The sequence below is a fragment of the Ursus maritimus genome, unplaced genomic scaffold (assembly GCF_017311325.1).
Source record: "Ursus maritimus isolate PB19 unplaced genomic scaffold, ASM1731132v1 scaffold_7, whole genome shotgun sequence".
In the NCBI taxonomy this organism is placed as follows: Eukaryota; Metazoa; Chordata; class Mammalia; order Carnivora; family Ursidae; genus Ursus; species Ursus maritimus.
In genome coordinates this window covers 69,273,493-69,298,979 of record NW_024426885.1, presented here as the reverse complement: position 1 = coordinate 69,298,979, position 25,487 = coordinate 69,273,493, and the positions used below count along the sequence as shown (strand labels likewise).

The 25,487-nt window shown below is 45.8% G+C and overlaps 1 protein-coding gene across 1 annotated transcript in view; it reads right to left on the bottom strand.

The window, feature by feature from the left end:
- Positions 1-24,383, bottom strand: part of NTPCR (nucleoside-triphosphatase, cancer-related) — a 29,029-nt gene extending 4,646 nt beyond the window's left edge. Inside the window, exons 1-4 of the mRNA XM_040624239.1 lie at positions 24,232-24,383; positions 19,815-19,977; positions 19,207-19,303; positions 3,460-3,669 (exon numbers count right to left, since the gene is read on the bottom strand). Coding sequence (XP_040480173.1) covers positions 3,460-3,669; positions 19,207-19,303; positions 19,815-19,977; positions 24,232-24,265 — 504 coding nt within the window. The 5' untranslated portion in view covers positions 24,266-24,383. The remainder of the gene's footprint in view (positions 1-3,459; positions 3,670-19,206; positions 19,304-19,814; positions 19,978-24,231) is intronic.
- Positions 24,384-25,487: the final 1,104 nt, after the last annotated feature.

Below are 25,487 nucleotides of genomic sequence, written 5' to 3'. Positions count from 1 at the left end.
ACCCTGGACACGCTACGCAGCCTTCGTTGATAAAACGAAGACCACACGATACACCCAAGCAGGTACTGTGAAGTCGGTGCGCCCTGGTGGGTCTACAGCACTGAGCACAGCACCTCAGTCCAAGCGCTCAGTGCCCGGTGGCCACACTGGCATCTAAGTCAGTGCTCCAGTCTCCAGCTGTCTCCTCTGTGCCCTCAGCGGGTAACATTCTCCAGCATTTCCATCAAGCAGGTATTTCACAGGAAATCAAATGAAATGTGTTTTCTAAATGCCACGAAGACAACCAAACTCATGTATGTGTGCACGCGTGTGTGTGAGGCAGGAAGTGACCAGCAGGGATAAGCATCTTCCTCACGTGGCTCCAGAATCAGGGAAGAGTGCACACAGCTCTTTCTAGTGATTTGGATCCACGAAGGTCTTCATCTCTTGTCTCTACAGCATTAACGTAATCATGCTCCAACAAGCAAATGTGAAATAAACTGAAAACATTTTTCAGTGGCCACACTGAAGAGACCAGTAAAAAATGAACCCAACTTCCGAAAGAGAAACAGATTTTCAGGAATGTGACTGTCGATACCCACACCCGCAACACGATAGAAGTTTCTAAATTACCAAGACCATCCTCCAGTGACACGAATGTTAGATCTTTTATTATAGTACCACAAGGCCCTGAGGCTCTGCTATTTTGGTTTGTTTTCTTCCAAAAAGTCTGCTCTTTGTTGGGCAATTTCTATTGTTCTATTTTCAAGTTTACTGATTGTTCCCTCTGTTGTCTCCATTCTCCCGAGGAGCCCTTCCAGACTTTCTCATTCAGTCATTGTACGTGACAGTTCTAAAATGTTTATTTGATTCAGCATATTTTTGCTAAAACTCAGACTTTCTATTTTTCATTTGTTTCCAGCGTGTTTGCAATTGATCACTGAAGCATTTTTTTGTCACAGCGGTTTTAAAGCGTCGGCCCTAGAATTCCAACATCTCCGTCATCTTGCTGTTGGCACATGCTCATGTTTGTTCCATTCAAGCTGCTTCTCCTGGTTGCTGGTAGGACAAGGGATTTTCAGTTGGGTGTTGTGTTGTCCCCTGGCTGAACTTCCTAGCCGGCGTGCCTTCCTCTTTCCACCCTTCAGGTCTCCTTACGTATGTTTTCTATGTAACATCCAAGGTTTTCAGCGACACCAAACAGGAGGACAGGGAGAAGTGTATCTAGTCCAGGAACAGGAAGTGTTCCGAGGTGTTTTTCTGAAAAGCAATGCTGTTTACCTAACGCTATTAAGTCTAGGTCACAGGAGCAGCTCTGGAACCCTTTCCCCCATGAGTCCAGTCCCGCCTCCCCATCCTAACATGCTCAGCTGTCAGCAAGGGGAGGCGGCCCTCCCCACTTCGTAGAACTTATTTCCTCAGCTGCAATGTTCTTCTTTTCTCCACGGCCTCCTTCAAAACCCACCCAAGAACCATGTTCACCTCTCCCCACAGAATTCTCTCCCTTCTCGCTTCCAGATTTTGACAGTCACGTCATCCACTCCTCTCGAAGGAAGGGACCAGGCTTCATGTGCGCCTCTGCACTAAGTGCTCGACGCACCGGATGCTCTCAAACAAGGGGTCAGATAACCTCAGTGCGTATAAAAAAGGGAAAGGACCAGGAAATATCTAATCCAACCCCTAAACTTGCAGATAAGGAAAATGAGATTCTTCATTTTGTAAAATAGGAACAGAAAGCTCACACTGGCCATAAAGGAACACAGGAAAGACAAGAATAACAGGGTGTGTGAGCCCCTCTCTTTTACATAATTAACCCAAAGCTAATCACTTTATTTACACATCATTAGGAGCAATGATTACCTTGCCCGGAGAATAATTCCCAGCCTTAGAGAGGAGAAAATGTGGTATTACCTTAAGATGCACTGTTTTTTCCTGGACATAACAGCCACACCCCCTCCATCCCATCTAGGACTTGGAGACGACACTGGTTTGCAGGGGCAGCCAGTCTCCAGAGTTTCATGGCAGCAACGTCCCCCCTGCCAGCCTGGGAGCCGGCTGGCCTGAACACAAATTGTCTTTCATCCTCTCTCACTATCCATTGCCTCCACTTCCACAGAAACTCTAGAATCACCACAAAAACTCTTCAAAGACGTCACTGAGCCCACGACCTTGCGGGGCTCTCAGTGCACCAGGCAGCTCCTCAGAGCGACCTCCCGGGTCAGCGCCTCCCTCCCTCCCCAGCTGCCTCCAGCCCAACGACCACCTCGCCCTGCTTGTTTTCTGTGCCCTCGTCCATACGTGCTATGGGCTGGTCGTGGGCGGACGCCGTTGTGGCCGAGCCCGTGTGGACTGCGCTGCGGAGGGCGCGGACCCGGTCGGTCTCGTCCGTCACACCACCGAGCACAGGGCGCTGCTCGTTACTACCGACCACACGAAGGCAGGCCCGGGGCTGCGCCAGTCCAGCCGCTCTACCCTAACATCTGCTGCCCGCCGCAAGATACCCCTGGTACGACACGTGCACGGCCCACAGGCCCGGCGAGCCTCGCGGTGGCATTTTAGCCAGGGACGGAAGGTGCTCGTGGTACCTGGCGGCTGGGGCTCACTCTCCGCTCCCCGGAAGGAGCCCCCTGGCCAGCCGGACTTGTCACGTGGCACCCACGGGGCCTGTGAGCATTTGCACTGGGGGTGGGGAGAGGGGACAGGCAGGCAGAGCTCAGTCGGGAACACGGCTCGCTCACGGACACAGATGAAGGGGGCGCAGGGCAGGACAGTTATCTGACTAAGAAGGACCCAGAGAGACGAAGGGGAAAGACAATCACGTATGTGGGCCGAGTGCCAAGAGCGCTCTCAGGGGCCCACGCGCTGGCTCAGACCCGGCCACTGGCTGGTGTGACAGAGCGGGTCCTCGCTCACACGTGCCCTCCCGCACGACGCCCCCCCTGCCCGCGAGCACCAGACAGCCACCTGAGAGCTCGTGAAAGCACGGGCCGGGCCCATGCCCGCAGTCTGACTGGCGAGGTCGGGGCGGGCCTGCAGTCTTCACGTCCCCCGCACCCCCGGCTGACGGGCCCACGACCTTGCCCGACACGCTCTGCAGCTGTGCTGTCCACGTGGTCAGGGTGACTGAAGAAATGAAGTTTTTATTTTATGGCAACATAAGTAGTCACAGGCGGCCGATGGCTACCGTGCGAACCAGCAGACCGGACACTTCCATCCTCGTCGACCGTTCTGTTGCACACGGTGCTACTCTCTAGCAGCTGGACGCGCTGTCCACCGTGGCCACAGGGAAGTGTGTTTTCTCATTGAGGACAGGCAAAACTTAAGTTCTACAAATTCCTAGAAAATCAGACTTACCTGTATCTAGCCGTGGGGGGGGACAGGGGGGATGGTAATTCAAAGCAAAAGTACGTTTCAAAGCCACCCCGCTGTTTGAGGTCACCTGCTCCATTTTTATAGGCACAGGGGACCAGCCGTACTCACACTGAACACCTGAACGTCGTTTCTGTGTCTGATTTCCTCCACGAGGGCCAGCGGTTTTCCCTTGGGTATTGGGATCGTGCCCAGGACTACAGTCCCCGGGGCGGACAGCGTCTGGCGAACGGCCTGGATGAAAGGCTGACTGAAGAGCTCCATCTTCCCAATCTCATCGATGACACACACCCTCTGCCCTGGGCCACTGCTGGAACCTGCCTGAAGATGACGAAGACACCCAAGTCATGTTAAGCAAAGGGCCCCGGGATCCCACTTCCCAGTCACTCACCAACTAAGTCAACTAAGCTCTGGAAGGCGGGAGACGACCTCTCAGTCTACACAGGATGACTCACTGGCAAACAGATCTGGAAGAACTCCCCTGGAAACTGCAGCAACCAGAAAATTCAGTTCCCCAAGCGACCCAGGTTCCTGGCAATTTTCACCCTTCTAGAACGGTTCCAGTAATAACCAAGCTTTGTATTTATATACACCCAGGAAATAAGCAGCACCCATAGTCCTCACTCTCACGGTTGTGGGGAGGTGGATCGGATGACTGCAACCTCATGACCGACCCTGAGCCCAAACCACCCGGCTAAGCCATTCCTGGATTCCTAACCCAGGAACACTGTGTGAGATAAAGCCCGGAGTTTTAAACTTCTCAATTTTGGGGTCATTTGTTACACAGCAACCGATCACTAATAACCATGCCCTCTCTGGAACGCCTTCCCCAGAAAGCTGATAGGACTCTGAATAGTCTTGCCACAGCAGGGGACACAACAGAACACGAAACTCCTCAGTGAATGCTGAGTGACAAACACATTTTATATATCTTTGTATAAATGATGACTCTGAAAATTCTAAAGCTAATTTACAAAGTACCTTTTACTACAGTTCTAGACTCCTTAAATAATGACATCGGTACATTCTCAGAATATATGGCTAAGTTCAGCTAGATTTGTCTCGAACTGTGAATCCCGAAGCTAGAGTAGAGAGCAGCTGGCAGGGTGCACCTGCAACCGGTGAGGGTCAGGGCTGAGGCCTGTAAGGTACAGAGGGCTGTGGGTTCTATCCAACAGCTGAGATGCTAAGCCACGGAGGATCACAGGTTGTGCCCAAAAGGCTGCTCGCTGTGTGGTGTCAGGGACAAGTTAGGCATCTTCTGGAACAGACGTGAGATTGTGGGGTCTAGTCTGAGGCAGTTTTTTGGGGGAAGCATTAGAGCAGTGGTTTTCAAACTTTTATGTAAGTGGTACTCTTATTATTTGCCAACTTATCTCACATACGTATTTTCCCACTCACTTTACTAGCAGAAAGACCAGGAAGGAGTCCACTGTCGTCATCCAAGAGACGGTCTATAGACTTACTCAGACTTCTGTGTTTCTAATGCACTTCACTTTTAACTTTCAATTGCATGTGTGTGTGGGTATACGCACGCACGTGCACACACACCCACACTCCATTTCCCCCTCAGGGCAGGACAAGGTCGTATTCATCTTTTTCTTTCCCCTGGAATTGAGTGATGCGAAGCTGAGCTGAGGCAGCTAATGCCCTCCACTGGTGGGGTGCAGGAGGAAAGGCGAGCATCTGGGGAATCAGTCACTGTCATTTCCAAATTTTTTCTTCAAAACTGAATGCCAAATTTGGGAGAAATTTAAAAAGCTATCAGGTACCAGCTCCTCAGCATAAAAACAGATGAACCCATAAGAGCAAGGAATTCCAACGACCTCTTATCAAGGAGGATTTGGGGCATTCTGCTGCCTCCAGAAACTAGGAATACTTGGGGATGTCATCTTCCCACAGGGCAGCATCCAGAAGCCAAACAGAACTCTGTCCCGGCACATCAGAATGATAGCTTGAAAGCAGTCAAGTCAGACAAAGAGGAACCATATGAGGAATGTGTGTGTGAGCCCGTGTACATGTATTTATTTGGGTGTACGTACGTGGGCACGTATGTAAATACACACGAGTAGATACAAACACAAAGCGCGAGGCTCCAACCACCCTTCCCCGGATTCTCTAGAGCATTCACCAACGAGAGCTCACCGATCTGCACAAAGATCTCTGGACGCATATGCTTACGTCATATTCTTACAACCCGAAATGCTCACTTTCAAACATTAATTTATATAGAATCCTCTCTGCACAAAAGTAGGGACTTTTATCATCCAGAAACTGTAGGAATCTCAAAAATAAGTCTGGGATTTTTGATGAAAAATCTGTTACTAATGCTCAAGTGAGAGGCAGATATCAGATGCTAAGCCACTGAAAAGCCTGTAAAGACTGGTTTTTCTAAATAACTCATGACCATACATTTAAGAATGTAATAAAAGAACCACCATCGGGGCGCCTGGGTGGCTCAGTCAGCTGAGCATCCAACTCTTGATTTCGGCTCAGGTCATGATCACAGGGTTGTGAGATTGAGCCCTGTGTCGGGCTCCGCGAGCAGCAGGAAGTCTGCTTGCAATTCTCTCTCTCTCTGCCGTTCCCCTGCTCCTGCTTGCTCTCTCTTAAATAAATAAATAAATAAATAAATAAATAAATAAATAAAATCTTAAAAAATTAAAAAGGACCACTATCACACTCAAAATTGTTTTATTTTTATATAATTTCAAGCAATTTTAGAGGGAAACAAAGAAACAAAAAAGCCAGTGAGCACACATCGTGTTTACGTTGTTCCAAATTCTCTTCTGAGTTGGTAAAGACGCAGCCTGACAGCCCTGGGGTCCAGGTGTGAAAATGGTCAGGTTGTGGGGAAGTCAGAATGAGCCCCTGGAGAGCCCGTACCTGAAGGTATGGAGTAAGGAGCTCGTGCAGCACTTCGGGCCACGAGGTGAAAATCCCTGTGTGCACAGGATCTGGAGTGTGGCCCTTCTCCCCTGCACCTACTCTCTCTGCAGGGGACCTCGAGGCAGGGGATGGCAGACACTACCCTGCATCACTCACTGCTCCCCAGCCAGGCCTACATGTCACAGGACTATCCACAGGGAGAAACACTTTGGGCAAGGCATATTTTAGCTCCTCTGTTCGTTCTGAGGGAGAAGATATTTCCTCGGGAGAGAGTCCTAAAATTGACCGGCCACTGGGAAAGGAAGCTATGAATAATTTTATCACTTTGCTTACACTTAGCTAGTTAGTTTTCTGGAAAGATTAAACTCAGAGCAATAACAAAATATCTGTGTACCAATTATGTCAGAGTCCTGAAAACTATGTGACTTTTTTATCTTCATATACACTTTAAAGAACACAAAAGAAAAGGTAGGCATAAAATAGGCAATTTCATTTACCCAAAATACTGAACTGAGAAAAGCTAATTGAAGTGGCATTTGCCTTATTGTGAATTATTTACTTAATAAATATTTCTGGTGGCCTTAACTTTTTTTTTTTAATATCAGACATGCAGACGGGCTTCTGAGCTGGCCTATCCAGGACAGCAGGTATCAAAAGTCATGGGAAAGAACTGGGGAGCAGCTGCCAGAAGTCGGTGGCAGAACTAGGGCCCTTCCCCACAGACCCACATGTTCTGAGAAGCCAGGAAGGCAAATAGTGGTAACAGTGGCCACAGCCAAGCCCACAGTTCCTCAACCCTCTGAAGGTATGAGCTAAAAGTGAAGGGCTCCAATTAGACCTCTATGTGTGCTTATTCTAAGCCTAAAGTTTCAGAACCCCCTGGCAGTCTGGTGGCATGTCGACTGTGTATCCCCGGGGATGAGGTCACACCGTCTAGACTGCCTGCCGCGCCCTGGAGCCCAGCCCTTCTCTCCTGGGGCGTGCTCTGGGTGGGAGCTGTCCCTACCCAAATGCCAGAGATTCCCACCCAGGGCCCGGCAGACTAGGGCTGAGGCCTCCTGGATGTCCTAACTGGCCTCTCTGGGGCTCACCCACGCGAGCGCCTGACCATAGAGCACCAGAACGGCGCCCTTGGTATCTCGCAGGCTCCAAGAACTATCCCAGGACTGAAACAGCATCTGTTGGCTGACACTCAGCCCAGTGGACGGAGAACCTACTACCCCTCGTGATCCCAGTGCCTCAGGACCAGCCTGGATATCTGAGCTTGTGCGTCTCCATGAGAGACCTACAGCTCGCTCTGGCCCCCAGGTTCACGGCAAACTGTCAATGTGAGGCTCCTCCCAAGGTTCTACCCATCACCTCACTCACCTTGGCAACAGAGATAATTAGACCTTCCCATTTGTACCTCCTAGCAGCCAGGGACACACACACTTTACCAACAATGCCGCATTCAGTGCCAGGAACTCCGTCCAGCAGGTACCCGCGTCTCTGTTTTACAGATGCGGGACACAACCGATTCAGACGAAGTCACTGAGCTCCCAAGTGAGAGCTGAGAGTCAGACCCAAGGGCACCTGATGTCAGAGCTCCCTTCCATCCCCCACATGCCATACCACCTGCACATTTTCAATCTGAGGAAGGAAAGAAACTGAAGGAAAGAATCAAAGACACTGAAGGAAAGAACTGAAGGAATTCATCTAACTGTAAGGAAACTACTTTTCTCTCCAACGAGAAACAGGAGCACGTCAGTTTCTAGAGGCTATGGAGGCACAGCCACAAAGACCCTGATCTGCTTCTGGAGTACTCGTATTAATTTTATTTACTCAAAAAAGATGACGTATTTGGGGTCTCAGAACAATTACCATCACCAACATCATTTTATCCAGGACAGAGGAAGGCCTGCTTTAGGAGGCAGATGTAACCTGCAGGTGAAGGCCCCTCCCCCAGCATGAGCACACGTCCCTTCCTCACACACAGCGAGACGGGACCAGGCACCCCCAAATGTGCTAACTCCTGCCACGTCCTTATCAGCTAACGGTGTTTACAGTAACTGCGCTTGTAAAAATTCCTCTCGCTTAGGAAAAATCTTACTCAATTTTTAAACTTTGATTCAAGTTTAGTTACCTTTGAGGTCTGATATCCTTTTATTCCATACTGTCCAGAAGAGAGAGAGTTGACTGTTTTAGCCACAGTGAAACAGGGATGACTTCCTGTCTAACTGAGGAGGAGACGGGAGAGAAGTAAACAAGTGCAGCTTTGACGAGGAAAAATCCACCGTTACTGCTCTTCTAGTTCAACCTTCAAATGTACAGCGATTTTACTGTTAACTACTGTTCACCTTGTTACAGAAAGGTTTCCAAAAGGCAGTAGTTAAACTGGCTTTCCACATAAAGCCTCCATGGAATTATTTTCAGATCATCTAATAAAGTTAAAAAAATGAGAATTAACCAGGAGAAATTTTCATGGGAGGATGTGCATGGTCTTAAAGTGTCTCCCCACACTGCTTATTCATTTCAAGGGGAAAAAGAGTAAATGCCCAGTGGAGACACTGGACAATTCTTCGCTCAGGTAATCAAAACAGACATCGGCAGACATCACGTGCCTCCGGACGAGATGCCCAAGACAGCTGCGCCGTGGGTTATGCAGTATTCTGACTGCGGTTCTCGCACAGAAACAACAGAAAAGCCCCCAAAGAGCAATGTCCCATTAGGGTAGAACTGTATTCCTCAAAAATGCCAATGTCACAAAAGACAAAGGATGACTGAGGAGCTGTTCCAGATTGAAGGAGGCTATGGAGGTACAGCAGCTAAATGCAACACTTAACCCCAGACCAGCGGAAAACCTGTTCCAAAGGACATTTTCAGTCAACTGACAAAACAGGCCGGGGAATGGGAGATTATTAGTATTTTCTGTCATTCTTTCTTTTTTTTTTTTTAAGATTTTATTTATTTATTTGAGAGAGAGAGAGCAGGAGCATGAGTGGGGAGAGGGGCAGAGGGGGAAGCAGACTCCCCACTGAGCAGGGACCCAGACATGGGACTCAATCCCAGGACCCCCCTGGGATCATGACCTGAGCTGAAGGCAGATGCTTAACTGACTGAGCCACCCGGGCACCCCTATTAGTATTTTCTTGGTGTAAAATGTACTGAGGTTGAGAACTGTACCAATTGCATAAGAGCATATGCTTATTCTTAGGAAAAATATACTGAACATTTTGGAGTTAAGCACCCCAGTGTTTGCAATATACTCTCAAATGCTCCCCTCCACAGATTGGTATGTTTACACAAACAGACACACATGCGCACACGTGGACAGAGAGGGCGAACAAACAACAGGGCAAATGGTAAAAATAGGTGAGTCTGGGTAACAAGTATATGGGTAGTCTGGCATTATTCTTGTTATTTTCTCTAAGAGTAAAATTATATCCAAATAAAGTTCAAAAAATTAGAATCAATACAAAAAAATAAAAATACTCCCATGCACACTTTCTCAGTATAAGATCTGAGAAAACTACCACCTCATCACAGGGTGAGTTTGCTTCTGAGGAAGGCAGGGCCTTGGACTGACACGTATGGGAAGAGGCAGACAGCGGCAAGGGTTGGAAATGGGACAAAGTGAAGGAGGAAAGGGGAGGAAGAAGCAGTTGATACACATGCTACCCCAGTCCCACTTACGGAGCACGTGCCTCTGCCAGGCCTCCAGGGAGCGGGCTGCGAGAACTGCACGAAGGTGAAGAAACCCAAGGCAGGAGCCGGCTCCGCATCCAAATCACAGAACCTCAGACCAGCAGTGAGAGCCAGAGGCCAGCAATGAGAAGTACCAGAGCATCAGACCTGCCCAGAGGAACAGGGGGACTGCTGGGGACGGTCATCGAAAAGACGGACCACTGGCCGCTCCAAGAGCTGGACCCAGGTGATCAGAGGCGTCCCACCCCCTCCCACCCATGGAGTGTGGATTCCACTTGCCTTTCTCATCCCCAGAGGCAGCTCCAAGGGCACAGCCTTGAGATAATGACGTGGTGTTGAGAACACCTGCATGGTCTACTTGACTGAACCCAGTTACGGCCTCTCTCTATATAAACTTAAGATCTGGCGGGCGGGAGGGGCCCCATTCATCTTGCCGCGTCCACCACGAGCCTTGTATGTGAGTTCCCACAGCTTATTACAACTGCCACCTCCCAACCCGGAGTGGCCTGCCTCTTTTCCGGACTCCCTCCACCCCCCCCCAACAAAGCGGGCTGGTTTCACCTGTCACCTGGGAGCTCCAGACAGAGCTGTGGACCCACAGAGATTACCAGCAAGGGCTGCCATGACCAATCCGACAAGATAAACCGCAGCGTCAACCTTACACGGAACTCTGAGTTCATTTTCCTCTTTTGATTCACTGCAGGAATGTTTCCGCTGACAATTTTCAAATTAATTTTTATGTTTGCACCAGACAGCTTTTTGTTTCCCTGGCTGATCTTGCAGTGCATATATATATATATATATATGATCGTGAGGTCCAGAAATAGTAAGTGAGGAGGAACAAAGAAAAAAAATGTCACATTCGCTAACAACGAAGGAAATTCAAAAGCAATGCTTGGGCTCCTATCAACCTTTCAAGAATGGATCCTGACTAGAAATTGATTTTTCTGAATTCTCTCTAAAGCCTAGTGGCCTGAAATACTAAGCAGCAACTCCAGGTCAAGTGGTAAAAAATAGACTTTCCCCAACCAGGAATCCTCTCATCTTCAAATGAAGTTTCAAAGATCTGAAGCAGAATCTCATTTCAGAATCAAAAGCAGATCCTGCTCTTAAAAACAAATATACACCAAAGCCTTATTTTGACCAAAACAAGGTTCAACTACGTTGATTTTCATTGGATGTCCTGGTTCTAGCTTCTTATTCTTTCATGGATCTTAATTAAAAACAATAGGGGTCAGCCTAGAAAATACAGCTTGGAGTAGACACCTTTTGTTCTCAAAAAAATTATAATCCATTGTTATCTTTTTGTGTGAGGAAGAGATACATGGAGTGCCAACAAAATGTTAAATCCAACAATGCAACAAATTCTTATAAAGCATTCAGTGTGGCTGTCAGAAAGACCACTAGGAGAAAGGACAGCGTTATCCTGCCAGCCTCGATCATTGAAAAACTGGAAAAACAATCCTACTTACAGGAGCATCAGAAAATAGAAGAGACCTATAAATAACCTTACCAAAAACAAGTTCTTTTTAAAAAAAGAAAGAATGGAAAGAGAGAGATATTGGGTTTTTGGCTATGGAGACTATTAAGATGCTCTTTATATCTAAATAACTATAATTTTATATGGTTCCAATCACTCCACATAAGACCCTTTGTGATGGATAATAAAGTCTTAATTCTACAGTTCATGCCAGCTCTACCACTTACAGGCTGTGTGCCTTCGGGCAATTTAATCTCTAGGCCATGCCTCAGTTTCCTCGTCCGTAAACCAGGAAGAGAGTGATAGCAACACTCAGGATTAAGCGCGTTTGTGCCTGGTGCAGTTTGCACTGAATCACTGTTAAGGACTTGCACTAAGCGCCCCCACCCCCCGCACCGTTACCACCAATACCACTCAGTGCAGGAAAATGAACAAACAAGAATGGGTAAGACAACTTTTTAAACTAGAAGACAACATGGCAATTAACACGGCATGGTACTGATGTAAGACTCAAGCGGACCAATGGGAGAGAATAGGTAACCCTAAAACATTATACAGACACACACACATATTTCTTATTATAATTAATAAAGCATAACAAACAAATGAGAAATGGGTTATTTAACAAATGGCTTTGGCAACCTTGCTAAGTATTTGGAAGAAAATCAACTGAGAGTCTCATTGTATATTACATTCAAAATAAATCCAGATGGATTAAAAACATGTTAAAAGAAAAAAAAAGGTACTACAGAAGAAGAAACAAATTCTGTGTTAACCTGGAATAGAGAGAGACTTTTTCAATGAGAAAGAAAGAAAGAAAGAAAGAAAGAAAGAAAGAGAAGTCATGAAAGTAACAAACTGAGAAAAATGCAATCAATAAATACAAAAAGGTCATTTTCCTTATAAAAGATCTTTTTAAGCCAAAAGAAAAAAACATGGGAAAAGGGATAAACAAAAATAATTAGATTAAAAAAAAAATACTCAAACTAAAAAACATTTAGCCTCATTAGCAACTTAAAAGCATGAGTCAAAGCAAAGCAGCATGCTTTAATATGGAAAATCGGTATTGTGCTCTGTGCCCCCCAGAGTGCAGGTCCAGGTCTGGCAGGGGGTGCAGACCAGTGACGGGAGCACCTCAGCAGCACCCAGCCGAGACCCCAGAAGGTCACAGCCCTTCACCTAGGACCTCCACCCTCAGATAGTCCCCGGGGAAAGCACCGTGGCTGGGGAGAAAGGCTGGTTGTACAAAGGGGGTTTGCAAAGGTGATAAATACCTGCCACTGAGGGAATAAGGCTGAAGTCAGAGGGGAAAACCCATGCCAGGGAATACTGTGCAATCATTACTTTATCGCACTTGTGAGGATTATCATGTCATAAGGCCCTTCCCATGTCATTTGATCATATCAGCGGGAAAACCCAAGCCTATAAAACCATACACATTATTTGTCTCCATTTTGGAATGATGGAATAAAGCAGAAAGAGGGAAGAAACAAAATACACTAACAGTGGTTAACCCAGTGATAAGATTATGAGTTATTCTTATTTTCTTCTTTATTTTTATTTTGTATTTTCGAATTTGCTACCTTGAGTAGGGAGAGTGTTAAACTCAGAAAAACAATAAAAACGTCGTCAAATAAGGAAATAAGTCACCGGTGGAATGAAAAAAGTCAACACCAGTTAACCTTATGAAGGACTTTCTAAAAACCTTACTGAGTCTAGAATGTTTCCCAATCTTACTCTATTTTCCTTTAGTCACCGTGTGCCCCCCGAGAGTCCATCCATCTCCATCCCAGCCTGAGGGCATGAAACAAGAGCCGCCCCAGCTGGGGCCGGGGTCACCCCTGAACCTCCTCCTGCAGCCCTGCCCTGGCCTCCGGCTGCTTCTCTGCGCCAGCCCTGGTCTGGCCCCCGGGCTCCCAGCAGGCACACACCCCTGCTGGCCCTGCTGGCCCCAAGGAGTATCTCCCTTCTGTCTTAGGACTCAAAATAGTTTTCATCCACAGTGAAATATCTTACACACAGGAGGCACTTATTAGATATTTCTTAACTCACGGTGTTTTCAGACATCCCCGGCACGAGACACTGACATGCTCTCTGCACAAAAGCTTTCCCCCTGACTACATGTGGTTGCTAGAGCTTTCCTTGTACTTGCTAATGATAACAACTGTCTCTTTATATTCCCGTTTCTGTTGTGTAGTTACTTTAACTTTTTTCATTCTAAAGGCAAAACACTAATTCCTTTTCCTCTCCTCATCCCAATGAGAGATGGGGAAAAATATGTTCTTCATGAAAAAAAAAAAAAAAAAAAACCAACTCTGTGGCCTGGACTGGGTAAGAACCTGCAGCCTTGGGAACCCTTCCTAAAACACGGGTGTCTGGGTTTGCTATTCAGAGTAGAAGTTATTTTTTAATTAAAAAAGAGCGATTTGAGCTCTTCTAGTCAGCGTGTGATTTCTCGTATAATCTTGCTGACAGACATCAGGCACATATGTGCACACTGCTCTCCCAGGATTCAGTCTGTTCTGAGCCAGGTAAGTAAAAATCAATTCTTTGTATCGATCCAGGGCCCAAAGCCAGAGTCTTCACCTGGAATTTCATTTGAACTACTTCACTTGCCCTTTGAACATGTAAGTAGAAAGGTAAGCATTTGATGGGAAAGGAACCAGAGAGAAAAACGTCCTGTTCTCTGACTGCTCCCACCAAAACAATGGCCACAACAGACCCAGCACAGGACCGAGGGAACATTCCAAGAGGCAGGAGCTGAGAGGAGCAGGCAACGGGGAGGAAGCAAAGGAGAAGGTGGGCTCTGAGGAGCAGCAGCCCCTTCCAGAACAGAGTGCGAGACCCTGCCAGCCCTCTGAAATTAGCAACTGCCCTCTGTGGGCTATACTTAAAATTTCCAGCAGCTCTGTGCAACCACCAAAGCCCTCGATGGCACATCTTCGCTCAGCCCCAAATGTCAAAAAAGAGCAAAGAAGCAAAGATAGCGGGCCAACCAAAGAAAATGGCCTGGGCCGAGCGCCAAAGGCTCTCCCCCGGCATGTGTGGGGAACACGTCTGAGCTAGCATGGCTGGGGAATGGGGACAGGAGGCCGGAGGTTAGTGGGCCAGACCACATGGGGCCCACCAGGCCATGAGAAAGATCTTGGACTTTCCTGCTGGTGGAACAGACGTCTCTGGAAGGTTTAGACCCACCTCGTGAGACAGGTTGGCACTGTCTGATTTCCACAAAAATTAGCAATGTAGTAAGTCTATCACAGATTAAATGGAACTCACAGTATACTTAATACAGTCCACGAGTCCCTGATCACGTGGCCCCACCCACCTCCCCCGTCACACCTTCTTCCTTACCTGCTCCTGCCCCAGGACAGCAGGGCTGCAGTTTATCCGTTCCCCTCAATCTATAATGCTGCCCACAGAACCACCCCTCCCCAAACACACACACATCCAGTATTCTCTCTCTGAAGTGATGGTGCTTTCTCGTCTTCCCATTTCAGTTACTTATCACCTCCTCAGAGCTCCTTCCTGGCCACCTGATCTACACCCAGCTCCCTGCACCTCTCACAGCACCCCACTGGTCCCCTCCACAGCGCTTATGACATACACCTACTTGTTTAATGTTTCCATTTCCCCCTCGGCTGAGAGTCTTGAGGAGGAGAAAACATGTCTGTTTTGTTCATGACTAGGTATCTAGGATTTGATAAATATTTGATGAACGAATGCAAAAAACAAGTAATATGTAATCCAAAAGCAAAAGTTGGTTCTTTGAAAAGATCGACTAAATTGACAAACCCTTTTCCTATTCCTTCTCCTGGCCAAAGAAAAGGGGAGAAAGGACTTAAATAACTAAAATAAGACATGAAAGAAAGGAAAACACCACTGACCTTATACAATAAAAAGGATTATAGGGGAATATATGAACAACTATATGCTAACAGATGAGATAAAAGAAACAAATTAATAAAAGAGAGGTTACTACTACTGACTCAACCAGAAATAAAAAATCAGTAGACCTATACAAGTAAAGAGATTGAATTCATAATTAAAAAGCTTCTCATGAAGAAAAGCCCAGGTCACAGGGTTTCACTGGCAAATCAAACATTCAAAGGAAAATAAATATCAATATGTCACAAACTCTTCCAAAAATCAGAAGAGGACGGGACACTTCCTATCTTATTCTGAGACCAATATTACCCTGATACCAAAATCAGACAAAGATATCACAAGAATGCTACAGACCATATCCCTTAGGAATACAGATGCGGAAATCTTCAACAAAATACATGCAAACATATAAAAATCCAGCAATACATAAAAGGATTTGCATGTAATCCTTTTGAATCCATCAACATATAAAAATAATCATACACCATGACCAAGAGGGATTTAGTCCAAGAACCAAGGTTGGTTTAACATCCAAAAATCAATTAACATAACACACTATATTAATGACGAAAGATAAAAATCACATCATCACCTCTATAGATGCATAAAAAGGATTTCACAAAATCCAACACTTCTTTGTTGTAAAACACTCAACAAGCTAGGAATAAAAGGAACTTCCACAACCAGGTAATGGTTATCTGCAAACTCACAGCTAATATCATACTTTACGGTAAAAGATTGAATGCTTTCTCCCTACAATGAGGAACAAGATGAGGATGTCCATTCTCACCACTCCTATTCAACACTGAACTAAAAGTCTAACCAGGGCAATTAGGAAAGAAAATGAAATAAAAGGCATCCAAAGTTGAAAGGAAGAAAAGTAAAACTATATCCATTTGTAGACAATACAATTTTGTACATAGAAAACCCTAAAGAATTCACTGAAAAACTCTTAGAACTAATAAACAAATTTATCAAGGTTACAAAGGATACAAGATCAAGAAACAAAAATCACTTGTACTTCTGTACATAAGTAATGATAATTCCAAAAGAGAAATTAGGGAAACAATTCCATTTACAATAGCATCAAAAAGTATAAAATGCTAAGATATAAATTTTTAAAAAGAAGTGTAAAACTTATAGGCTAGAAACTACAAAACAATACTGTTAAAAAAAAAATTAAAGAAGGGGAGCCTGGGTGGTACAGTGGGTTAAGCCTCCAACTCTTGGTTTCTCTTCCTCTCCCTCTGCCCCTCCCACATGTACTCTTTCTCTCTCTAAAATAAATAAATCTTAAAAAAAAAAAATTAAAGATCTAGGTTGGGGAGCCTTAGTCAGTTAAGTGTCCGACTCTTGATTTCGGCTCAGGTCATGATCGCAGGGTCCGCTCTGCACTCAGCAGGGAGTCTGCTTAGGAATGTCTCCCTCTCCCCCCAACACGTGGATGTTCTCTTTCCTAAATAAATAAATCTTAAAAAAAAAAAAAAAAAGAAGATCTAGGTAAATGGAGATCTTGTATTCACGGATCGAAAAGACTTAATATTGCTAAGATGGCAATACTCCCCAAATTCATCTACAGATTCAATACAATTCCTATCAAAATCCTAATTCCAGTAATAAAGACAGTGTGGTACTGACCTAAAAATAGCTGGAACTGACATAAGAATAAATGGAACAGAATTCAGAGTCCAGATTAATCCTTGTATTTATGGTCAATTGACTTCAACAAGAGTCCCAAGAAATTAAGACAGAGAAGGAAGAGTCTTCAACAAATGGTGCTGAAACAAGTGGGTATTTACCTGCAAAGGAAGGAATCTGGATTCGTACCTAACACCATATACAAAAATTACTTCAGACTGCTGGCCTGTATGTAACAGTAAAACTAGACAACTCCTAGAAGAACACGAAGGAGTTGATCTTCATGAAATTAGGTCAGGCAAAGTCTTCTTTGATACAATACCAAAAAGCACAAACAACATAAGAAAAACAGATAAGCTGAACGTCTCAAAAACATTCGTGCTTCAAAGTGACAGCATCTACAGAATGGAAGAATATACTGGCAATTATATATCTGATGACAGACTGGTATCCAGATCTTATGAAGACATCTCACAACCAGGTAATAAAAAGGCAACTAAGCCAATTTAAAAATGGGCAAAGCAAATGAACACACATTTCTCCAAAGAAGATATACAGAGAGCCAATAAGGACATGAAAAGATGCTCAACATCACCAGTCATCAGGGAAATGCAAATCAAAACCATATAGTGCTTCACACCTCCTACAATGGATGAAATTAAAAAGACCATAATTGGTGCTGGCAACAATGCGAAGAAACTGGAATCCTCATCCACTGCTGGTGGAAATGTGCAGTTGCTCTGGAAAACAGTCTGGTAATTCTTCAAAAAGGTTTATATAGAATTACCATATGATCTACCATCTCTACTCCAAGGTTTAACCCAAGAGAACCAAAAACAGATGTCTACCGAAAAACTTGCACACAAATGTTCAGAGCAGCATTATTCACAATAACCAAAAAGAGGAAACAATCCAAATGTCCATCAACTGATGAGTTGATCAACGTAAGTGGTATATCCACTCAGTGGAGTATCATTCAACCATGAAAAAGAAAGATATGCGCTAAACTATGCATAAACCTTGAAAACATTTTGCTAAGTAAAATAAGCTAGTTACAAAAGACCCCATATTACATGATTCCCTTTTTAGGAAATGCCCAGAATGGGCAAACTGGCAGGCAAAGAAGGTAAGGCAGTGGTTGCCAGGGGCTGGGAGGGACAGAGGAATGAAGAATGACTGCTTAATGAGTATGGGGTTTCCTTCTGAAAGCATGGAGATATCCTAAAATTAGATTGTGACGACTGGTTGCACAATCCTGTGAATATACTAGAAAAAGCTGAACTGTGTATTTTAAATGGGTGAAGTGTACAGTATGTGAATTATCTCAATAAACTGTTGAAAAAAAAAAAAAACAGGTAATACAGTGATAAATGGTGTATCACAGATGGTCCGTGACTTAGAACGGTTCAACTTATGATTTTTCAACTTTACAGTGGTGCGAAAGCAATACAGCTTCTGTAGAAACCATAGGTCAGATTTTTAATCTTGACCTTTTCCTGGGCTAGTGGCAGCACGCAGTATGATCTCTCCCGGTGCTGGGCAGGAGTTGGAGTCCCAGCATCCAGGCAACCACGAGACCATGAGGGTAAACAACCAACACGCTGACAACCACGCTGCACCCACACAGCCAGTACGTGCTTCCCTTTCAGCACAGTATTCAATAGATCGCATGAGATCCTCAACACTTCATTATAAAATAGGCTTTGTGTCGGATGACCTTGCCCAACCGTAGGCCAACGTTCAGTGTTCCGAGCGTGCTGAAGTTGGCTGGGCTGAGCGATGATGGTTTGTAGGTTTAGGTGTATTACATGTGTTTTCCACTTACCATACTTTCAACTTGTGACGGGTTTATCCGGAGGTAACCCCAACGTAAGCTGAGGAATATCTGTAATGTGTTAGGTGCTTACAATGGTACATAATGACATTTTCCCTTCCTAAATGTTTATTTGTTGTGCTGTGAAAACAGGGTTAAGATATAAATAAGAGGAACGCAGAGTAAAGACTTCACTTTGGGAGTCTTGGTAGCTGAGCATCAGAGCCCTCCCGGTATAAAATATTTCCCTGGGCTGAATATGTGTGACAAGGAATTTATGTGTAGTTCAAAGTGACATCAAATATGGGGAATATATCCTTTTATAAGGCTCAATCACTTGAAAACTTTTCAGTTGTAAAATGTAAAACTGGCCACTCCTTTGGAGCAAGACCACTCTGTTCCCAGGGCCAGCAGTTCCCACAATGCACTAAGAAGAGATCGACTCAAGAGGCAGAAATCACATACTTACATTCTTCAAGACCGGAAGGGCCAAGTGCTCGAAGGAAGTCAGATCCACCACGTACTGCCCAACCCGGCATTCACGTTTTCCGGGCGGAGGCTCTGACCTGAATGAAAAGACAGGGCATTCTCTGTTGAAAAACCCCTGTACTAATGTCTGGTTTGTAGCTACTCCAGTGAGCCTCTGGCCTTCCACATATGCTAAATCACCCTTAAAAATCACCTACACAAGGAGTGGTATGCAAAGCTAACCTGATTCCATGTTCTCTCCTGACAACAGGGCCACCGACAAGACTGCATACCACCACCACCACCACCACCCCGGGGCCCGGCAGGTACCTTGAGGCCAATCCCAAAGCTGCAGGGAGGCAGTGCAACAGAAATGCGGCATAAGAAGCAGGACAATGAATTACAAAATGCTAAAAACTTATTACTTGGTGGAATAAGTTTTAAGTGAACTATATTTTTATACTTTGTTGTTCATGTGATGGTTTCCATCTCTGTTTTCTTTCTCTGAGAAATCCATAAAGGCCCAAGAGTCTTCAAGATAGAAGGGATCATTTGGCCCAATCCTGTGTCCAGGGAGAATAAAACACTATAGAAGTGAAATATCAGTACCCAATTCTAGACAAAACTCCCCGCATGCCGGATAATGTGACAACATCGAATCCTATTCTTCTGCCTCCCTGTCTGACTTCTTCTGTGTAAAATCCATCGACAGGCACACCGGAGGATTTTAAAACCTCACTGGCTTTCTGGATCAGTGTTGTTTTTCCAACTCCTAAAACAAAAACAAAAACAAAACAAAAGCCCATTAGGAAGCACTGCCTTGCTAGAGGACACACAGCACTCCCGGACTCTGAGAGCGATCACCGTGGGGAGAGAGATGGGCTGCGCATGAATTTTATGAACATCAATTTCACTTCAATTTTGATTGCTCCAGGTGTTAAAACTTTTTAATTTCAAGCATAATAAAAATATGGATGGGATCTTAAAGTTCTATTTTGAAATTCCGAAACACCATTAATTTTGTCACATACCCAATCCCAGGACCAAATGAGTGGCTTTGTGGTGACAGTCAGGTGCAATATGCATCCTCTGAGACAAGCTTCTAGAACTAGGTTCACTCTCCTCCTTGGGTGGCCACACTCTTTCACCAGGAAGTAAAACTGGTCATGCTTGGGTCAAAGGCTGGGCACCTTAAACTGGGATTTCAACCTTCCAAATCTCTGGACCTACATTTAATAGTGGGAAAATCCCTTCACTCCTCCATGGACTTACATTGCTATGTCTCCCAAAAAAGTCTCTCTTAAATACCACTAACAGCACTAGAAATGGCAGTTTTTAAACTTTCTCCCAAGAGCAATCCTATCAGGTTGGCAACCCCTTCTATGACCTCCTCCAGTGTCCCTAAGCATTCCTTGGGCTTGCCCCCCAACCCTTTCCCAAATTACAACTTCTGCACCTCCACGGCCGCACCCACCTGGCCGGTTAACTACTCTGATGGACGCTTACTTTGTGCTAACAAGCACCAAATAAATAACACTCGTAAATAAAATAACACTCATCACCGGCCTTGTGGAGCCAGGCTCTACTCTAGCAAGCTCCGCAAGCATTTCCCTGGTTAAATCCTCACAATTGCCCCTCTCAGGGAAATCGCCTTCTTGTTCTTGTTTTACAGATGAGGCACAGAGAGGTTAGGCAACTTATCCAGGCTTACACAACGAGTAAGGACCATACATGTTAACAGGGGCCTTTGTGTGTCACCATGACCTCGTTTCTGTGAGCCTTGTTCCATGCACATTGAAGGCAACGGCATCATGATGACCCAAAAATGGAAAAAGGGGAAACCTCCGGCAAGTCTGCAAGAGACTATATCGAGATACCACAAGGTTGTAAATCATATTATTTCTATGGCTGCTGACACAGAGTCATCAGGGTTCCCCACGAACCCTTTTAAGCTTCCTTGAGATCAACTATGATCTGTTCTTTAATAAACCTCTCCTCCCAACTTCACACCAGCAGACAATGGTGGCTGGCCTTTTGGAACATGAACAGCAACCCAGCCACATGCTCCCTGTGCCTGGAAGAGAACCGGGTAGGCTTTTCATCCCAGCTCCGTCCCCCAGTAACTGCTGCTTTAAGAAAGCCACGGAAGAACCCAGTTACTGCAGGCCAGAGGCACTGGTGGGTATGTAGCTGGTCCTTTTCTGAAGGGCAACTTCAGTGTGCCTTCCAAATTACACAGCACGTCTGTCGCTACGAATTCACCTTCAGCAAAAATCTGACCACGGCACAAAGATATGAAACAGCGTATTTATGTCAGTACTCATTATAACAGCAAGATATGGAAAGTGATCTATATGCTGGTCAGTAAGGGAGTGTTAAATTATGTACCATGTATATAACGACATGTAAACACGCAGGAGTGCTATGCGGCCATTAAAGAGAATACGGTTTACCTAGATTTATTAGCACAGAAAACAGACCACAATACACGGATAGACGGAGAAAAAGCAGGTTAAGACACAACAGGTATATACATAATATTCCATTAAGTTTAAAAAAAATGAAGTATATGTTTCTACAGAAGGAAATGTCGAGAAGGAACTGGGAAGGTTCACAGCACTTATTTCTGTATATAGCAACTCCATGTGATTGTCACTTTCTTCTTTAAAACTTTGAATTTTTGGGGGGGGGTCTTATAGTAAGTGGGCATTACTCTAAATATAAAAAAAAAAAAAAAGGTACTCCATTTTGAAGAAGATAACACAGAGCAGCTATAATAAAAGGGGGCGCTGCGTGTCCTGCATGTTGGACAGGACATGGGGAAGCAAGAGGAGACACTGGCTCAAGTCCCTTCCCCATCAGCTCTAGAAATCTTTCAGTTAATTTTTCATCTCCATCAATTCGGCTGCTAGCCTTGCGCTGTCTACACTATGCTGAAGGAGACCCCAAAATGACAGCTCCACACCACAGAGAGGCAAGACGAGCAGGTCAGAGAGCTCCAGAATCCTTTTGGTTCTAGTTCTCTCATAAGGCTGACCCTGAGATAAAGATTCAAGTGCAGGCAGTTTAATTTGGAAAGCGACCCCAAAGCCCCAAGGGAAGTAACTGTATTATCAAGCAAGTTACCTGTGTGGGTAGCTAAATCTACTGGGGAATCCTAGGGGACAGTTTTAGACACGTGACTCAGTTCTCCTGTCTGAGGGGTGAGGAAGTAGGGAGTTTATCCACCAACTTCCATCTATCGTGGGTTCAAGGCTGCTCCTGGGGGACAGGAATCCCCTGGCCCTTCAGGCCTGCCCCATGCACAGGTATAGCAGAATTCAGTGCCCAGAGAAAGCCCTCCAAGGTCAGTCAAAAGGTGGACAGTTGGAAGTTGGGGAAAATGTTAAGTGCCAAGGACATACTGGTGGGGCACTGACAACATATAGAACAAAAAGTGACCTCTTTGAGAAGATATATTACCTGACGAACTGAATATGTAGATTAGAGTTAGACAGCAGGCAGAGTTTGAGACAGAGTTAGTGAAAGAAAGAAATTATATTAAAAAAAAAAAAGACAGTAACTCCAAAGGGGGAAAAAAGTTGCACATAAAAGGAAAAGAAAACTATAGATTACTGACTACATGGCTTTCTTGTGATCAGCTTTCACATGTACTGGGCTGATCAAAATTACACTATAACTGCACTAGGAAGAGGAAGAGAAAGAGAGGGTGACTAGGTTTTAGGACAGTCTTAGAAAAGCTATATGGTAGAAGTATTTGAGTCTTTCAACTGTGTGTACATAAAACTTTTATAAAAAAGGAAACAGGAACCAGTGTTGACCTGGCCAACCTCTGTCCTCAGCCACTTCCAGGACCCAGGCAGGTACTAACACAGTAACAGAGCACTTCTGTTATGAAACACGTAGATGTCTTGGGGCCAGCCTGCGGAGCAAACGGCATTCCCAGTTTCAAATAAAGAACTGACAAATCAACTTTCAGAAGACAGTCTTTTGCAAGGTTAGGGAGTACTTTGGATGTTAGAAATTCCTCAAACCACTCTCCTCACAGCTTCCCCATTGTCTGGTAAAAACAAAATTCCAAAGTCTATAATATGAAGTGTGGCCTGTGCTACTTAAGGCAAAACATAACCATTAAAATAAAGTGGAAGACAATTCTAGGCCCTGAAGGACAATCTTTGATATCTGAATGCTCCGCTAACTTAAACATTAGACCGACCTTGCAAAGGAGCGGAAGAAATAAATCACTTTTTCCACTCCAAGCCCACCTTTCTGCCTTAGCCCATCTGATGCTGCCACCACCTTCCTGAGTCACACCTGATATATGTGTAGGGCCTTGGGTTAAAGAGCGTCTCCTCCTCCAGCTTCTCATTTGAATGAACACTATCCCATCCACTCACAGCCTCACAGGGTTGAGGGCTTTGCCCAATGGCTGGCATTAGAGGGGACAGGCACAGACAAGGGATCTGAGAGGGGCTTCTCATCCTGCAGCCTCATCCTTGCAGGGACCTGGGGGGAGGGGGGGCGGGGAGGTTTCATCTTTACTTCATTATCCTTCAAGCGAAGACCCTCGCTTCCTTCCATTATGAATGCAGGCCAGATCCACAGTACGGCAGCACGTGTGACTACCAACAGAAACCAGACGCCTGCATGTCAATCACGGTTGTGGCAGACGTGCCTATCCCAAGTTCAAAACTACGTCGTTAGGTATACTGGGGCCGCTGCACCCCGCTCTTCGTACCTTCACAAAGAAGCCTGCATACTATCCAACCACAATTTCTTTTCCTTACTAGCGTTGGCCTCATTTCTAATACTATCTTTTGTACTTAAAATCGCGCTTTCTGAGAAGGGACACGTAGGCTTCAGATCACAAAGCCTGTAATTTAAGTTGGGAACTTCAGGGGCCAACAGCCAGAGCCCTGGAGCCCGCCGCCCCTCCCGGAGAGCAGCGGGCCGCCCCCACCCCGCGCGCCACCCCCTCGTGCCTACCCCCGCGGCCTCCCAGAAGCGGAGACCTGGGCGGGGTTACCTGGGGGCCCCGTCAGGAACACGTGCCGGGCCATTCCTGCGGGCCCTGGTAGGGGTCGCGGCCTGGATCCGGGTCGGGGTCGGGGTCAGGGTTCCGCCCCCCAGCGAGCCCCGGCTCCGCCTCCGCCGGCCGGAAGCACCGCCTTTGCGACCGCGCATGCGCCTCAGGTCTCCGCCTCGGTCCGCGCGCGTACCTCCGCTGGTCGCATCCCTCGCGCATGCGCTTTCGGCTCTCGGTCTCAGCGCGCTCCGATGTCCACCCCTAGAAGGGTCGGGGCGGTGGTGGTCTAGTCTTCTCCGGGTCCATGTGCTTGACCCTCGATGTCTGGCTCACGCGGGGTGTCTCCAGGGAGATATGCGCGAGAATGTCTATTACTAAGCCAGTGCTGCCTTACCTGAGCGCGGTCCCCTGGAGTCCTGCCGCTGACATCCAGACCTGCGAGCTGAAATTCCCCCAGGCTGCAGGCACAGCCCTTCTGCAAGTCTGGTCTTGGGACCCTTCCTTCAAAGGGAAGAGGCTTTTACCGATTCGAACTGTGCCCAGCGCTGTCAACCATAGCTGCCAGTAGAATTACCTGATTAAACGTGCTTGGTGCCTGGGCTCCACATCCCTAAAATTCGGAGTGTTTGATCTCGGGTGTGTCCTGAGTGCCTGATCTTTTTTGTTGTTTTGAACTCCCCCTCAATTTCTAAAGTCCACTGGGGTTGAGAACCACTTGTTTAGGCAGACTTCCCAATCTCAGTCGCGCATATGAAGACCAGAAATTGGTCTTTCTTACCTCCATACCTTAAGTGGAAACCAACGCAAGACCCAGCTGGGGGCTCTCGTTGTACAAAGAATTAAGTGGCTTTCCCCCACTCACTTAGCCACTTGAAGTGTTTCAGCCAGAGAAATGAAGTGGTAATGGCCTCGGGCCAAATTTACCTGTAAACTCTTTCAGTCTGACATGTGTAAGGTTTGACTTGTGATCAATCATTCTCCATCCTGGCTGAGAAAGCAATTTCACTGAGTGCTCAACTTAATTGGTTTGTGCCCACACAGGACCTCCAGGGCTCCCCTTAGTCTGCTATATACATCAGTCAGATGGCCTCAGTTTTTTAGCTATTTAAAAAGTAATCATCTAAAAAATAAGATTTGTACGGTGTAGCTGTTACCATCATTTTGGCAATATTTATAAAGCTGCGTCACTTCTAATGTAGGGCCTTCCACCTATATTTTATCTTTAGCCTCATGCAAATTGGAATCCAGAACCGCTG